Source organism: Corythoichthys intestinalis, chromosome 10 (assembly GCF_030265065.1).
Source record: "Corythoichthys intestinalis isolate RoL2023-P3 chromosome 10, ASM3026506v1, whole genome shotgun sequence".
Taxonomy (NCBI): Eukaryota; Metazoa; Chordata; class Actinopteri; order Syngnathiformes; family Syngnathidae; genus Corythoichthys; species Corythoichthys intestinalis.
Genome location: NC_080404.1, coordinates 51,337,022 through 51,355,691, shown reverse-complemented (window position 1 = coordinate 51,355,691; position 18,670 = coordinate 51,337,022). Strand labels below are relative to the sequence as shown.

The 18,670-nt window shown below is 39.3% G+C and overlaps 1 protein-coding gene across 2 annotated transcripts; it reads right to left on the bottom strand.

Annotated features, from left to right (window-relative positions):
- Window positions 1-1,162: 1,162 nt before the first annotated feature.
- On the bottom strand, window positions 1,163-15,821 carry LOC130923387 (beta-1,4-galactosyltransferase 3-like). Of its 2 annotated transcripts, none has more exons than XM_057849064.1 (7): window positions 15,648-15,821; window positions 14,860-15,033; window positions 12,470-12,705; window positions 8,890-9,080; window positions 8,505-8,627; window positions 5,991-6,095; window positions 1,163-3,335 (listed from the first exon to the last, which is right to left on the bottom strand). In XM_057849064.1, the coding sequence occupies exons 2-7, from the start codon at window positions 15,020-15,022 to the stop codon at window positions 3,206-3,208; spliced, it is 948 nt and encodes a 315-aa protein (XP_057705047.1). In that variant the 5' UTR covers window positions 15,023-15,033; window positions 15,648-15,821; the 3' UTR covers window positions 1,163-3,205. The 2 variants fall into 2 exon arrangements, with proteins under 2 accessions (XP_057705047.1, XP_057705048.1); XM_057849065.1 differs by lacking the exon at window positions 15,648-15,821 and adding an exon at window positions 15,358-15,521.
- Between the last annotated feature and the right edge of the window lie 2,849 nt (window positions 15,822-18,670).

Here is an 18,670-nt window from a genome sequence, read left to right as displayed (position 1 = left end):
ATTCAGTCTTCCCAGCCTGGTGCAGGTCTACAATTTTGTCTCTGGTGTCCTTCCACAGCTCTTTGGTCTTGGCCATAGTGGAGTTTGGAGTGTGACTGACTGAGGTTGTGGACAGGTGTCTTTTATACCGATAATGATTTAAAACAGGTGCCATTAGAGGAGGAAGTGCATCAGAGGTCTGTGATGCACTGCTAATAACCTATCATTGGTATGCATGATGTGCGTGAATTATATAACCAGTCAGGACAATTGGGGTTGTGGGTCGGAGGGGCTGTTTTGATTTCCTTTACGCTTCTGTTTTTCAGTTGTAATATTTTGTCCGTAATTTTGTTGTTCTTAATTGCTGCTCTATGTACATTAAAAAATGAATAAAAATATTTGAAAGAAAAAAAGAACTGGTGCCATTAAAACAGGTAACGAGTGGAGCCTCGTTAGACCTCGTTAGAAGAAGAAGTTATCTTTTGACAGCCAGAAATCTTGTTTGTTGGTGACCAAATACTTATTTTCCACTCTAATTTGGAAATAAATTCTTTAAAAAGCAAACAATGTGATTTTCTGTTTTTTTCCCACATTCTATCTCTCATGGTTGAGGTTTACCCATGTGGACAATTCCAGGCCTCTCTGATCTTTTCAAGTAGGAGAACTTGCACAATTGGTGGTTGACTAAATACTTATTTTCCCCACTGTATTTGTTGAAAAGAATACTCAAATAATGAGAAACATTGTAACCGCTTACAATGTTGTTGTTTTTTTAAAGTACTGGTGTATTTTTTTCTCAGCACAACTTCATCTCTAAGAACTGTTGTTATTATTATACAGGTAGTCCCTGGGTTACGACGTACTCGACTTTCATGATTTTGACTTTATGCCGTCGAAATCTCGTCCGCCATTTTGTCTCCAGTGTTTTTTTTTTTTTTTTTGTCTTTTTTTGTCGGGTAATGGCGTAGAGTAGGGGTGTGACAAAGTATCGAAATGGTGATTTATCGTGATACTTTGTATCCCAAAAGGTTATCGAGATACTCCTGCTAAGAATCGCGATATGGTTTTAAAAAGGTGTCAATGTTTAAAAAAAAAAAAAAAAAAAAAAGAACCAACAAGTTATCAAAATCTTCCACCATAATACAACCCTTAGCAAAAAGTATGCAATCACCAGTCTCGGACGAGCACTCATTCAGACATTTTATTATGTAGAACAAACTCATATAAAAAGCTTGAAAAAATATTGAATTAGTTCAAAAGTGCAACTCTTTAGCATTCAGAAACACTAAAAGAAATGAATAAAAAACATTGTGATGGTCAGTAAATGTTACTTTTATCAAGCAAGTGCAGGGAAATATATACAGTGGGGAGAACAAGTATTTGATACACTGCCGATTTTGCTGGTTTTCCCACTTGCAAGCCATGTAGAGGTCTGTAATTTGTATCATAAATTCTCTTCAACTGTGAGGGACGGAATTTAATACAAAAATCCAGAAAATCACGTATGATTTTTAAATAATAAATTTGTATTAAACTGCATGAAATAAGTATTTGATACATTACCAACTAGAAAATATTTCGGCTCTTAGTTCTTTTTTAAGAACCCCTCCTGTTCTCCACTCATTACCGGAAGTAAATGCACCTGTTTGAACTTGTTACCTGTATAAAAGACACCTGTTCACATGCTCAAACAAACAAACTCCAACCTCTCCACAATGGCCAAGACCAAAGAGCTGTGTAAGGACATCAGGGATAAAATAATAGACCTGCACAAGGCTGGGATGGGCTACAGCAAATTAAGCAAGCAGCTTGGTGAGAAGGTAACAACTGTTGGAGCAATTATTAGAAAACTCGTTACCTGTATCAATGGCACCTGTTTTAACTCATTATCGGTATAAAAGACACCTGTCCACAATCTCAGTCAGTCACACTCCAAACTCCACTATGGCCAAGACCAAAGAGGCTAAGAGCTGTCGAAGGACACCAGAGACAAAATTGTAGACCTGCATCAGACTGGGAAGACTGACTATGCAATCGGTAAAACGCTTGGTGTAAAGAAATTAACTGTGGGAGCAATTATTAGAAAACGGAACCCATACAAGACCCCTGATAATCTCCCTCGATCTGGGGCTCCATGCAAGATCTCACCCCGTGGCGTCAAAATGATAACAAGAACGGTGAGCAAAAATCCCAGAACCACACGAGAGACCGAGTGAATGACCTGCAGAGAGCTGGGACCACAGTAACAAAGGCTACTATCAGTAACACAATGTGCCGCCAGGGACTCAAATCCTGCACTGCCGGACGTGTCCCCCTGCTGAAGCCAGTACACGTCCAGGCCCGTCTGCGGTTCGCTAGAGAGCATTTGGATGATCCAGAAGAGGACTGGGAGTATGTGTTATGGTCAGATGAAACCAAAATAGAACTTTTTGGTAGAAACACAGGTTCTCGTGTTTGGAGGAGAAAGAATACTGAAATGCATCCGAAGAACACCATACCCACTGTGAAGCATGGGGGTGGAAACATCATGCTTTGGGGCTGTTTTTCTGCAAAGGGACCAAGACGACTGATCTGTGTAAAGGAAAGAATGAATGGGGCCATGTATCGAGAGATTTTGAGTGAAAATCCCCTTCCATCAGCAAGGGCATTGAAGATGAGACGTGGCTGGGTCTTTCAGCATGACAATGATCCAAAACAAACAGCCAGAGCAACAAAGGAGTGGCTTCGTAAGAAGCATTTCAAGGTCCTGGAGTGGCCTAGCCAGTCTCCAGATCTCAACCCCATAGAAAATCTGTGGAGGGAGTTGAAAGTCCGTGTTGCCCAACGACAGCCCCAAAACATCACTGCTTTAGAGGAGATCTGCATGGATGAATGGGCCAAAACTACCAGCAACAGTGTGTGAAAAGCTTGTGAAGAGTTACAGAAAACATTTGGCCTCCGTTATTGCCAACAAAGGGTACATAACAAAGTATAGAGATGAACTTTTGGTATTGACCAAATACTTATTTTCCACCATGAATTCTTTAAAAATCAAACAATGTGATTTTCTGTTCCCCCCCCACATTCTGTCTCTCATGGTTGAGGTTTACTCATGTTGACAATTACAGGCCTCTCTAAAATTTTCAAGTGGGAGAACTTGCACAATTAGTGGTTGACTAATTACTTATTTGCCCCACTGTATTCCCTTCAAAACAAAACAATGGATGACTTTTTGAGAAGGCCGACGTTATGTTCCTCCGATGTCTACCGTCAGGTTGGTGTAGAGCGCTTCCAGCTTCTTGGAGAGGAGTTTATATTTCAGAGAGTTGAGGCCGTCGCTCTGCCAGTTTTTCCTGGTCTGTTTTAGGAGATTCATCCTGCAACGTTCAACACATCGCATTTCACCTCCAAGGGAAATCGAAAAGGACTCACCAGGGCGGAAGAAGTCACAATGCTACGAGAATTCAGTTGTAAAATCATGAGATTACTGTTGTAATATAATGAGAAAATAATTGTAAAATTATGATAATAAAGTCGTATTACGACCAGATTAAAATCGTAATGTTATGAGAAAAAAATATTACGAGATTAAAGTCACAATTTGATGAGAATAAAGTCGAAACATTACTAATATTACTCGTAAAAGTTATTCATATCGTATTATAATGAGAAGAAAATTGTCATATTACGAGGAAATACATCATGAGATTAAAATCGTAATATTACTAGATTAAAATTGTAATGTTACGAGAAAAATTATGTAATATGCGTTTAAAGTCGTATTATTTTGGGAATAAAGTAATAATACTAGAAAAAGTCGTAAAATGATGAGGTTAAAGTCATAATATGAGAATAAAGTGGTAATATTACTAGTAACAGTTGTAAAATTATGAGATTTAAAGCGTAATGTTACGAGAAAAAAGCGTCATGTTATGAGATTAAAGTCGTCATATTCCTAATAAAAAACGTAAAATTATGAGAGTCGTAATGTTATGAGAGAAAAGCTGTGTTATGAGATTAAAGTTGTAATATAACAAGAAAAAAATGGTTCTGTTATGTGATTAAAGTCGTAATATTACTAGTCAAATTTTTAAAATTATAAGATTAAAGTAATAATTTACTGAGAAAAAAGTTATAACATTTTGACAATCTATTACCAATTTAAAGTTGTAATGTTATGAGAAAAAAGACTTATGAGATTAAAGTCATAATATAACGAGAAAAATGTGGGAATATTATAGGATAAAAACCGTAATATTACGAGAAAAAAATTGTAATATTATGTGAATAAAGTCCTAATGTTATTAGTAAAAATGTAAAAATATGAGATCAATAATAATAATTTAACATGAAAAAAAAAAAGTTGTAATTTTATGAAAATAAAGAGTCGTAATATTACCATATCAAAATCGGAATGTTTCGAGAAACAAGGTGCCGTGTTATGAGATTAAAGTTGTCATATTCCTAGTAAAAATCATAAAATTATGAGATTAAAAACATGATATAATGGGAAAAATGTCAGTGTATTACGAGATTAGGGTTATAGTTGTAATTCTACAAGAAAAAAAGGTATCATTACGAGAATAAAGTCATAATATTACTCATAAAATTGGTAAAACTATGAGATTAAAGTCGTATTATAACGAGAAAAAAGTAATATGAGAAATAAAGAATAAAAAAAGACAATATTACGAGATTAAAGTCATAATATTACCAGATTAAGGTTGTAATATTACAAGAAAAAATGTTATCATATTAAAAGATTAAAGTTGTAATGCAATGAAAAAAAAAATTGTAATATCATAATAATAAAGTCGTAATATTACCAGATTAGAGTCGTAACGTTCCTAGAAAAAGGACATAAAATTAGGAAAATAAAGTCATAATATTACAAGTAAAAATCGTGAAATTATGAGATTACAATCGTAATTTAACATAAAAAATGTCGGAATATTACAAAATTAAAGTCATGATCTAACGACAAAAAATTGGGAGTATTATGAGATTAATATCGTGAGAATAAAGTCATGAAATTATGAGATGAAAGTCGCAGTGCTATGAGAAAAATAATCATATCACGAGATTAAAATCGCAGTGCAATGAGAAAAAAATGTAATATCATGATATTAAAGTCGTAATATTACCAGATTACAGTTGTAATGTTACGAGAAAAAATATGATAAAGCTGTAATATTACTAGTAAAAAATCGTGAAATTATGAGATTAAAATCGTAATTTAACATGAACAATGTCGAAATATTACAAGATTAAAGTCATGGACGAGAAAAAATTGGGAATAATATGTGATTAAAATCATAATATCGTGAGAATAAAGTCATAAAATTACGAGATTAAAGTAATTTAACATGAAAAATGTTGCAATATTACTATATTAAAGTAATGATATAACGAGAAAAAAATTGGGAATATTATGAGATTAAAGTCGTCATGTTGCGAGAATAAATTATAGAATTATGAGATTAAAGTCGCAATATTACGTTATATGTTACTATAAGGAATATTGTAAAAATCATGAAATTATGAGATTAAAATCGTAATATAACAAAACAAATGTCGGAATATTACGAGATTAAACTGGCAATGTAATGATGTGAGATTAAAGTCGCAAACATGAAAAATGTTGGAATATTACGAGATTGAAGTCAAGATACAACGAGAAAAAAATGGGAATATTATGAGATTAAATTCATAATATTGCGAGAATAAATAATAAAATTATGAGATTAAAATCGTAATTTAACGATGTTGGGGATGTTGCAAGATTAAATTGGTAATGATATTATGATATTAAAGTTATACTACGAGATTAAAATCGTAATATGTGAAAAAAAAATCATCATGGAACGAGGATTGATTCCTGGGTTGCTTCCTGTAGATTTTTTGGTTGTTTTTTAAGGTTCCTTCCTGTTGACATCAGGTTTTTTTTTTTCACATTGGAAATAATAATAAAAAAAAAAAGAAAACGATGGAAAAAAAAAATGAATGTGGGTGTGTCTTTGCGACGAGTTCACCTGTTGGGGTTGGGTGCGTTGCCTTTGTCCCTTTTGTGCACGATCATTTTGTAACGAGCGAAGGCCGTTGGGGGGCGCACCAACTTCATTCCGCACAGAGACGCTCTGGTTGCCAGGCGGTTGCCAGACAGAACGTCGACAGTTGGTGGGGGAGAAAAATATCCAAAGATTTTGTGAGATTGTCAAGATTATTGCTGAGTATAGCAATCCGATCAACATAAAATAAATAAAATTTATTTTTTTAAATAAATAAATAAAATTAATTATTTTAAAATAAATAAAATAATCCTCGGATATATATTGCAATATATATACAGTACATGTCATTTAATGCCATATATGTCGATTCCTTTGGTAGGAAGTGACCCCTCGATGCCCCAAAATCATCAGAAAGTAACTAAATTAAACAGGAAGTGACCCCCAAGATCCCGCTAATCTATAGCAAGTGACCACTAGATTCCCTAAATCAGCAGGAAATAACTAATTAAAACATGAAGTGAGCCCTAGGTGCCCCCAAATTAACAGAGATTAAGTAATTAAAACGGAAAGAGACCCCCAAAAGCCCCAAAATTAACAGGAAGTAACTAATTAAAACAGTAAGTGATCCCCAAAAGCCACAAAATCAAGAGAAAGTAATTATATAGAACAGGAAGTGTCCCCCTAGATATCCCCAAATCCTCAGGAAGTAACTATTTAAAACAGAAAGTGACCCCTAAATGCCCCAAAATTAACAGAAATCAATTAATTAAAACAGGAAGTGACCCAAAAAGTCCCAAAATGAACAGGAAGTGAGCCCTAGATTGTCCAAAATCAATAGGAGGTAACTAATTAAAACAGGAAGTGAACCCTAAATACCCTAAAATCAACAGGAAGTAACTAATTAAAACAGGAAGTGACCCCTAAATTCCCCCAAATCAATAGGAAGTACCTAACTAAAGCAGGAAGTGACCATAAATGCCCCACAATCAACAGGAAGTAACTAATTTAAACCCAAAGTGACCCTTAAATGCCCCAAAATCAGCAGGAAATGACCCCTAGTTGTCCCAAAGTTAACTGGAAATAACAAATTAAAACAGGGAATGACCCCCAAAAGCCACAAAATTAACAGGAAGTAACTAATTAAGACAGGAAGTGATCCCCAAAAGCCACAAAATCAAGAGAAAGTAATTATATAGAACAGGAAGTGTCCCCCTAGATATCCCCAAATCCTCAGGAAGTAACTATTTAAAACAGAAAGTGACCCCTAAATGCCCCAAAATTAACAGAAATCAATTAATTAAAACAGGAAGTGACCCAAAAAGTCCCAAAATGAACAGGAAGTGAGCCCTAGATTGTCCAAAATCAATAGGAGGTAACTAATTAAAACAGGAAGTGAACCCTAAATACCCTAAAATCAACAGGAAGTAACTAATTAAAACAGGAAGTGACCCCTAAATTCCCCCAAATCAATAGGAAGTACCTAACTAAAGCAGGAAGTGACCATAAATGCCCCACAATCAACAGGAAGTAACTAATTTAAACCCGAAGTGACCCTTAAATGCCCCAAAATCAGCAGGAAATGACCCCTAGTTGTCCCAAAGTTAACTGGAAATAACAAATTAAAACAGGGAATGACCCCTAGATGCCACAAAATCAACAGGAAGTAACTAATTAAGACAGGAAGTGACCCCAAAAGTCCCAAACTCAACAGGAAGTGGCTTCTACATGCCCCAAAATCAACAGGAATTAACTAATTCAAACCGGAAGTGACCCATAAATGCCCTTAAATCAACAGGAAGTGACCCCTATTTGCCCCAAAATGAACAGGAAATAGACAATCAAAACAGGAAGTGGCCCCTACATGATCCTAAATCAACAGAAATGAACTACTTAAAACAGGAAGTGACCCCAAAAGTCCCAACCACAAAAGGAAGTGACCCCTAGATGCCCCAAAATTAAGAGGAAATAGCTAATTAAAACAGGAAGTGGCCGCTACATGCCTCAAATAAACAGGAAGTAACTAATTAAAACAGGAAGTGACCCCAAAAGTCCCAAACTCAACACAAAGTGACCCTTAGATGCCCCAAAATCAACAGGAATTAACTAATTAAAACAGGAAGTGACCCCAAAAGTCCCAAACTCAACACAAAGTGACCCTTAGATGCCCCAAAATCAACAGGAATTAACTAATTAAAACAGGAAGTGACCCCAAATGTCCCAAACTCAACAGAAAGTGACCCTCAGATGCCCCAAAATCAACAGATATTAACTAATTAAAACAGGAAGTGACCCCAAAAGTCCCAAACTCAACAGGAAATGGTACCTACATCTCCAAAAATCAACTGGAAGTAATTAATTCAAATGGGAAGTGACCCGTAAATGCCCCTTAATCACCCAGAAGTGACTCCTATTTGCCCCAAATTAAACAGGAAATAGCTAATCATAACAGGAAGTGGCCCCTACAAGATGGACAGGAATTAACTAATTAAAACAGGAAGTGACCCTTAAAACAACAGGAAGCGACGGACTTCCCACCTGGTCGAGAAATCGTCATCCTCTCCCCCCCAGCCCCAAAACTTGTTGGAGTAGCCGTTCATCTTCTTGAAGAGGTCCGGCGCAATTGCCACCACTCCGCCTAGAATAGATGGGTACGGCAGCCTACGAGGGTTGAGGGGACGGGCCAAACAAAGAAAGGAACAAAACCAGATTCAGCTACCACAGAAAAGTCCTACTACAGGTATTATGAGATGAAAGTGACGTAATATACAGTATATGGCTAACGTAGCTAAATTAGCGGCTGCGTTATTTACATAGCTCCTAGCTAACGTAAAGTACACCACTAGTCTGATTTTTTTCTTTCCTTCTTTGGCCCAAAAACTCAATTCTACGCTTGATTTGGGGCAGCGGAGGTTAACCCTACTTGTAATTGAACTTGTCGACGGCCACTGACAGGTGCGTGGGATTGTTTGAGTCGCAGGAGTACATATTGCGGTCATCCTCGGGCAGCAGGTCCACGTCGTGGGTGATGATGCAGGTCCAGTTACCGTCTCGGAGAGCTTCCTGTACGCCCACGTTGAGGAGTTTGCCCCGGTTGAATGTGTCCTGCCCCCACTGAAAGGCAGAGTGTGGCCCACAATTAACAGGAAATGACCCGTTAATACAGAAAGTGAGCCAAAATCAATAGAAACTGAAGAAATTACCCTGTGTCTTAGATGCAGGTCTTAGCCCCGCCCAGGTTGGTTTGGGGACATTTCGGGGACAATATGAGATCACTTCTTGTTGATTTGGGGACATTTCGGGGACATATCTATCAAGGTCATATCAGGCATGTCCTGGTCATATAAGGTCATTTAGGGGCGTGTTCTGGTCGTATCAGGTTATTTGGGGACATTTGGGAGTGTGTCCTGATCATGTCAAGTCATTTTCGGACATTAGAGGGTCGTGTCCTGGTCATATCAAATCATTTGGGGGACATTTGCGGGGGGGGGTGGTCTGTTCATATCAGGTCATTTGAGGACATTTGGGGGGCGTGTCCTGGTCATATTAGGTCATTTTGGGACATTTGGGGGGGCGTGTCCTGGTCTTATCAGGTCATTTTAGGACATTTGGGGGGCATGTCCTGGTCATATCAGGTCATTTTGGGACATTTGGGGGGCGTGTCCTGGTCATATCAGGTCATTTGGGGACATTTCGGGGACATGTCCAGGTCATATCAGGTCATTTGGGGACATTTGGGGGGCGTGTTCTGGTCATATCAGATAATTTGGGGGGCATGTTCTGGTCATATCAGGTCCTTTTGGGACATTTGGGGGCGTCTCCTGGTCATACCAGGTCAATTGGGGACAATTGGGGGGCGTGTCCTGTCATATCAGGTCATTTGGGGACAATTGCGGGGCGTGTCCTGATCATATCAAGTTATTTTGGGACATTTGAGGGGCGTGTCCATGTCAGAACAGGCCATTTGGGGGCGTGTCGTGGTCATATCAGGTCATTTCGGGGGGGGGGGGGGTCCTGGTCAGATCAGGTTATTTGGGGACATTTAGGGGACATGTCCAATTGAAATGTAGTCATTTCTTTTTGATTTGGGGACATTTGTTTTTTTTTTCCATTGAAAATGAATGGGAAATTTGGACGTCCATGGCCGTCATTGGCATTGACATCCATTTGCGTCAATGGAATCCAAGTACATTGGCATCAATAGAATTGATATACATGGCCATCAATGGCATCGACTTAAATATGCGTCAATGGAATGCAAGTACATTGGCATAAATATATTTAACATACATGGCAGTCTATGGCATCAATGCAATATAAATTCCATTTGAAGCGAATGGGAAAATGTAAACGTTGCATCCCATTAAAATGAATGGGAACGTTTTTGGTAAATTTGCGGAGAACTGTAATTTTTTTCCAACTTCTGTATACAACTTTCATGCCCCTCACCGTCCCGGAATGTTTAATTTTCACATTATGTGATCTGGTGAAAAATGTATGACGAGACACATTGTGAATTTTTTTTTTTTTTCGGGGTCGTTCAATAATTCCGTGCGTCGCGTGAAAATTCCAGTCGTTTCGATATTTGAACGGAGTTTACGACCACGTAAATCAGTCTCGGTTTGGCATTGTTATCGGATTTTTGGAGTCGGACAATCTCCGGATATCAGTTTTAAGTGTCCTAAGCTAAAACCAAACGGAAGTGACCCAGAAATGCCCCAAAATCAACAGGACGTGACCTCAGAATTGCTACAAAATACAGAGGTAGAGACCGGTGAATATAAAATGCACTGAAAGTGATCCAAATTCAATGGACAGTGCCCTAGAACCAACAGGAGCTAACCTGGAAATGCCCCAAAATAAACAGGAAGTGGCCAATGAACAGGAAGTAACCCCTTAATTTTCCAAAAATCATTAGGAACTGATCTGTGAATGCCCCAAAATGTATCGAGAGTAAGCTCAAATCAAAAGAAAGTGACCTATTAGTGCCCTACAACAAACAGGAAGCTACCAGGAAATGTCCCCAAATAAACAGGAAGTGGCCAATTAACAGGAAGTAACCCCAGAATTGCCCCAATCAACAGGAACTGACTTGTGAATGTCCGAAAATGTATCGAGAGTAAGCTAAAATAGATAGTGACCTATTAGTGCCCTAAAACCAACAGGAGGTCACCTGGAAATGCCCCAAAATCAACAGGAAGTGGAAAAAGAACAGGAAGTAACCCCAGATTTGCCCCCAAATCATCAGTAAGTGACCTGTGAATGCCCCAAAATGTAGAGAGTGAACCAAAATCAATAGAAAGTGCCCTACAACCAATAGGAAGTTACCTGGAAATGCACCAAAATAAACAGGAACTGACCTGTGAATGCCCCAAACTCTATCGAGAGTTAGTTAAAATGACTAGAAAGTGACCTATTAGTGCCCTACAACAAACAGGAAGTTACCAGGAAATGCCCCCAAATATACAGGAAGTGACCCCAGAATTGCCCCAAATCAACAGGAAATGACCCGCGAATGCCCCAAAATATATAAAGAGTAGGCTAAAATTAATAAAAAGTGACCTATTAGTGCCCTAAAACCAACAGGAAACCTGGAAATGCCCCAAAATCAACAGGAAGTGGAAAAAGAACAGGAAGTAACCCCAGATTTGCCCCAAAATCATCAGGGAGTGACCTGTGAATGCCCCAAAATGTAGAGAGTGAACCAAAATCAATAGAAAGTGCCCTACAACCAACAGGAAGTTACCTGGAAATGCACCAAAATCAACAGGAAGTGACTAATTAACAGGAAGTGACCCCAGAATTTCCCCCAAATCACCAGGAAGTTACCCATAAATACTATAAAATGTACAGAAAGTGTGTAGAATGTGACCTGTAAGTACCTTACACCAACAGGAAGTGACCTGAAAATGCCCCAAAACCAACAGGAAGTGGAAAAAGAATAGGAAGTATCCCTGGAATTGCCCTAAAATTAACAGGAAGTGACCCGTGAATGCCCCAAAATGTAGAGAGTGTTGTTTTTGACCATTGTCGACGAATAAATTGTCAACCTGTTTTCGGTGAGCCTTCTTTAAACCGTTCAAAATGGAGTCATTACAAAGGGTTAACACCGGAGCGAACGCGCGGGATTTGGCCTTGCTGGAGCGGCGCCAGCGTAACGCCGTTTGGTTCGGCTGTCGCTGTTCCGGCGGCTTGGCCGTGGGGCCGAATTCCTTCAACCTATAGGAAGTGACCAATAAACAGAAAGTGACCCAGAACTCACCCAAAATCAACAGGAACTGACCTGGAAATGCCCCAAAATCATAAGGAAGTGACCAGTAAACAGGAAGTGACCTGGAAATGCCCTAAAATCAATAGCAAATGATCAAACAAACACAAAGTGACCCAGAAATGGCCCAAAACCAAGTGGAAATGACCTTTGATTACCTCAAAATGTGCAGAAAGTGATCTAAATTGCTTTGCCATTGACAACAATAGACGTCCTATCCATTTTGACCGCTCACCTGGTCCGCCACGTAGATCCTGTATTCAATCTGCTGCCTCTGCAGGAAAGGATGGATGTGGTTCAGGAAAGTGCGCAGGTGGGAAGCCCGATCCCGGAACGGGATCACGATGGCGGTGCTGTGCTGAGCTCGGCAATTCGGTGGACTGTAAAGGCCTCCCGGAGACAACGGGGCGCTCTTGTTTTGGATCTCCTCCAAGCTAGGCGGCGAGGAAAGCTTCGGGGCACGGGGCCCGACTGCCGGGAAAAGGTTAGGTCAGGGGTCAACAGGATGTGACCAATGAACAGTGTCGATTGAGAAATAAACTACGCGTGATGTCATTAGAATATCAGTGCATTTACTTTAGTGGGAACTTTGCCCCTACCAACATGGCTGCCCTAGACTTTTGGTAGCTAGTTATGTTATTTCAATGTCAATGCATTGACTATGATGGAATGTCGGCTCAGGGCGGCCATGTTAGTAGGGACGACGAAAGGTCTTTCATGCTTCTGCTGTCATTTAAAATGAGCAACCCTCCCTCTTCAAATAGATTGGACGTTTAATAGCGGCCAATGAGTTAAGCAGCAAAAATCCGTTGAGAAATTAGCTAGGTCCAATTTTTAAGTCATAACATTGACTTTATTAGAAACGTGTTTTCATGTCGGCCATGTTGGTAGGGGCGTCTTAAGGTCTTTTCACGTTTCTGGCGTCAATTAAAATGAGTTTATCACCAGTAGATGTCCAATCCATTTGAAGTGGGAGGGTTGGCAGTGAATGAATGAATGTTCAGTCGCTGCCATCCCTCCCGCTTGTAATGGATTGGACGTATAACGGCGGCCAATGAGTTAAGCGGCAAAAATCAGTTGAGAAATTAGCTAGGTCCAATTTTTAAGTCAATACATTGACTTTATTGGAAACGTGTTTTCATGTCGGCCGTGTTGGTAGGGGCTTCTTCAGGTCTTTTCACGCTTCTGGCATCAATTGAAATGAGTATCACCAGTAGATGTCCAATTCATTTGCAGCGGGAGGGTTGGCAGCGAATGAATGAATGTTCAGTCGCTGCCATCCCTCGCGCTCGTAATGGATTGGACGTATGACGGTGACCAATGAGTTAAGCAGCAAAAATCAGTTGAGAAAATTGCTAGGTCCAATTTTTAAGTCAATACATTGACTTTTTTTGGAAACGTGTTTCCAGGGCATCCATGTTGGCAGGGGCTTCCTAAGGTCTGGTCATGCTTCTGGCATCAATTGAAATGAGTATCACCAATAGTGTCCGATTCATTTGCAGCGGGAGGGTTGGCAGCGAATGAATGAGTGTTCAGTCGCTGCCATCCCTCGCGCTTTTAATGGATTGGACGTATAACGGCGGCCAATGAGTTAAGCGGCAAAAATCAGTTGAGAAATTAGCTAGGTCCAATTTTTAAGTCAATACATTGACTTTATTGGAAACGTGTTTTCATGTCGACCATGTTGGTAGGGGCGTCTTCAGGTCTTTTCACGTTTCTGGCGTCAAATAAAATGAGTTTATCACCAGTAGATGTCCAATCAATTTGAAGTGGGAGGGTTGGCAGCGAATGTTCAATCGCTGCCATCCCTCGCGCATGTAATGGATTGGACGTATAACAGCGGCCAATGAGTTAAGCAGCAAAAATCAGTTGAGAAAATTGCTAGGTCCAATTTTTAAGTCAATACATTGACATTATTGTCAACGTGTTTCCAGGGCAGCCATGTTGGTAGGGGCTTCTTGAGGTCTTTTCACGCTTCTGCCGTCAATTGAAATGAGTTTATCACCAGTAGGTGTCCAATCCATTTGAAGCGGGAGGGTAGGCAGCAAATGAATGAATGTTCATATGCTGCCAACCCTCCCTTTTCAAATAGATTGGGCAATTAATAGTGGCCAATGAGTTGAGTTAAGCAGCAGAACTGAGCTAGTTCCAATTTTTAAGTCAATGCATTGACTTTCTGGGGAACGTGACCCTCAGGGCGGCCATGTTGGTAAGGGCAAAGGAATGCCTCATCATGCTTCTGCCTGATCACGAATAGACGTCAAATTCATTTGACTGCCGCACCTCCCGCTTCAAATGGTTTGAACATATATTCTTATCAATGGCAGCCACTGAGTAGTTAGCAGATGCTTTGACATTGATTAATTCATCTTCCATTGAGAAACGAGCCTCATTTTAATGTCAATGCACTTTGATAGGAACATGGCCTCACGGCGGCCATGTTGGTAGGGGCAACAAAGGATCTTTCCGTGCTCCTGTCGTCAATTAAAATCAGTTTCTCGCGAGTAGATGTCTGATGCATTCCAAGTGGGAGGGTGGCAAAGAGGAAAAATGTTTGCGCATACGCTGCCGGTCTTCCGATATTAATTAAGTTGGACATCCGTTAGCTCCTGTCTGATTTCTTACCTAGCAGTGGGGATACCTTGTTGCAGGCCGCCAGCACGGGTCTGGGTTTTGGTTCTGGCTTGTGTGGTTCCGAGAAGACATAATGGAGTATCAGCGTAAGCACACCTAGCAGGGCCGCCGAGAACAAGAACTCGAGTAGGCGCCCGTAGCCAAAGCGCGTCATCGGAAAAAAGCCTGTGCAGGTAGAATAATAATGATGTCAATTTTTTTAGTATTAAGTTAGTCTTTAGTTTTTCACTGATTTTTGTGTTTTTGGTGGTTTTTGTCACTTTTCTTTTTTGGGTTTTGGGTGGTGTTTTCGTATTTTCTAGGGTGTTTTTTCAGAAATTTTCACTTTTTTGTGGTTTTGCTGATTTATGGAGGGTAATATAAAAAATACAAAAAAACAACAAACCCCCCCTACCCCCCAAAAAGCCATTCAAAATAACAAAGCCACCAAAAAACATAAAATGTGATGACCGGCAAGCCGTCAATCACAGACTCAAAGGCCAGGAATACCAAATAGGTTAAGCGTTTGATAGAAACCACGATAAAGGAACGGGGTTCAGTGGTAGAGTAGTTGTCCTCCAGAGGTTGTGGTGATTAACTCGCGTAGATAGAAAGATACTAAACCCCACATTGCTCCTGGTGCTGCGTCAGTCGTTGGATGGTGATGTAGTGTAAGGCTCTTTGAGCTTTAAAAGGCTTTGAAAGGTGGTAAGCAAAGCAATAGACACAGTGCGCTCCTAATGCCTCACAAAGACAGTGACAGACACGTGTCACAAAGAAAAAAAAACAATGCCACGTACCCCTCTTGCGTTCTCGGCCGACTGAAGAAAATGGCTCTCACTCCAGTTAAAAGTTTACACACGGAGTTCAACGATGCTCTGACAACTAAGACGACTGTTATCATAGTACTGAAAGGCGGGGTTGCCTGGTCGATTATGAGAAAACACGTCACGAATCACGAAGCGTTGATGGAGGAATGGAGCGCTTCACCAATTAAATGTTACATTGTATCTATGTCCTTATGAATTTTAGATAACACTTGTACATCAATAAAGCTTAACTCATTCACTCCCAGCCATTTTCACCGGTGCAACCCCCTTCGCTCCCGGCCGTTAAACTGGATTTTGGCTGATTTTGCAAGGCCCACAGAAAATTCTGTTCTATTGCTATTAGGGCTGTCAAACAATTAAAATTTTTAATCGAGTTAATTACAGCTTAAAAATTAATTAATCGTAATTAATCGCAATTAATCGCAATTCAAACCATCTATAAAATATGCCATATTTTTCTGTAAATTATTGTTGGAATGGAAAGATAAGACACAAGATGGATATATACATTCAACATACTGTACATAGGGACTGTATTTGTTTACTATAACAATAAATCAACAAGATGACATTAACATTATTAACATTCTGTTAAAGCGATCCATGGAAAGACTTGTAGTTCTTAAAAGAAAAATATTAGTACAAGTTATAGAAATTTTATATTAAAACCCCTCTTAACGTTTTCGTTTTAATAAAATTTGTAAAGTTTTCAATCAAAAATTGCGCATATTGCGTCGGGCCTCCAGTGTCCCGGGACTCAGCCGGAAACGCGCATGATCAATCCAGTTCCCCCCCAGGAACACAAGTTCCCCAGGCGAACTCTGTCACGAGGCAGCAGTCACCACAAAAGAAAGACTCGAAAAAATCCATCTTGATGAGACAGGCGGCGATGAGGGAAAATTTTACCCCGGCTGTCGCGGCCACAACAGCGTCATCTCTCAGTTCAATAGTTTAGTTATGTGTAAATAAATTGTTACTTAGCTATCAAAGCTCCATTTGTGTTGTTGTTTATGTTATTTTGTAGAAGGAAAACATGATTCAGATGTTTGTGATGTCACAAAATGATAAAATAGCTGTGTTAAAGTCAAAGTTATGTTTGAAATGTATGCTTTTACAAAAAACTCGATTTCTCAGTTTTTTCATCAGAAATTGGAAAATTGCTCAAACTATGCTGATTTCTAAAGAATGGAAAAAGATATGAACTAACATTTTTTTTTCCCGCTGAAAGAAGAGGGTTTAATCTTTCTTTTTGGTGGGTTCCATGTTTATATAGCAATTAGGGCTGTCAAAATGATCGCGTTAACGGGCGGTAATTAATTTTTTAAATTAATCACGTTAAAATATTTGACGCAATTAACGCACTTGCCCAGCTCAGACAGATTTAAATGACAGTAGAGTGAAAGGCCCACTTGTTAATTGTGTTTTGCGGCGTTTTGTTGCCCTCTGCTGGCGCTTGGGTGCAACTGATTTTATAGGCTTCAGCACCAGGAGCATTGTGTAAGCAATTATTGACATCAACAAAGGCGGGCTACTAGTTTATTTTTTGATTGAAAACTTTACAGATTTTATTAAAACGAAAACGTTAAGAGGGGTTTTAATATAAAATTTCTATAACTTGTACTAACATTTTTCTTTTAAGAACTACAAGTCTTTCCATGGATCGCTTTAACAGAATGTTAATAATGTTAATGTCATCTTGTTGATTTATTGTTATAGTAAACAAATACAGTCCTTATGTACCGCATGTTGAATATATATATATCCATCTTGTGTCTTATCTTTCCATTCCAACAATAATTTACAGAAAAATATGGCATATTTTAGAGATAATTTGAATTGCGATTAATTGCGATTAATTACGATTAATTAATTTTTAAGCTGTAATTAACTCGATTAAAAATTTTAATCGTTCGACAGCCCCAATTAAAACCCCTCTTAATGTTTTCGTTTTAATAAAATGTGTACAAATTTCAATCAAAAAATAAACTAGTAGCCCGCCATTGTTGATGTCAATAATTACTTACACAATGCTCATGGGTGCTGAAGCCCATAAAATCAGTCGCATCCAAGCGCCAGCAGAGGGCGGCAAAACTCCATAAAACACAATGAACATGTGGGCATTTCACTGAACTGTCATTTAAATCTGTCTGAGCGGGGCATGTGCGTTAATTGTGTCACATATTTTAACGTGATTAATTTAAAAAATTAATTACCGCCCGTTAACGCGATAATTTTGACAGCCCTAATTGCTATATAAACATGGAACCCACCAAAAAGAAAGATTACACCCTCTTCTTTCAGCGGGAAAAAAAATGTTAGTTCATATCTTTTTCCATTCTTTAGAAATCAGCATAGTTTGAGCAATTTTCCAATTTCTGATGAAAAAACTGAGAAATCGAGTTTTTTGTAAAAGCATACATTTCAAACATAACTTTGACTTTAACACAGCTATTTTATCATTTTGTGACATCCCAAACATCTGAATCATGTTTTCCTTCTACAAAATAACATAAACAACAAGACAAATAGAGCTTTGATAGCTAAGTAACAATTTATTTACACATAACTAAACTATTGAACTGAGAGATGACGCTGTTGTGGCCGCGACAGCCGCGGTAAAATTTTCCCTCATCGCCGCCTGTCTCATCAAGATGGATTTTTTCGAGTCTTTCTTTTGTGGTGACCGCTGCCTCGTGACAGAGTTCGCCTGGGGAACTTGTGTTCCTGTGGGGGAACTGGATTGATCATGCGCGTTTCCGGCTGAGTCCCGGGACACTGGAGGCCCGACGCAATATGCGTCTTTAAGAATCGTTAAAGGGATCGTTAAGGCTTTTTCATTGTGATGTCGAGGCCTCGAAACACTAGGAACCGGCTCGGAATTGGAATCAGATTTCGATTCCCATCCCTACTGGAGGGTGTGGGGGACGCGAGCGGCCGAGCACGGCGGCGCAGGCTCTGATCGGCGAGCAGCACGGACTCAACGGCATCGTCCG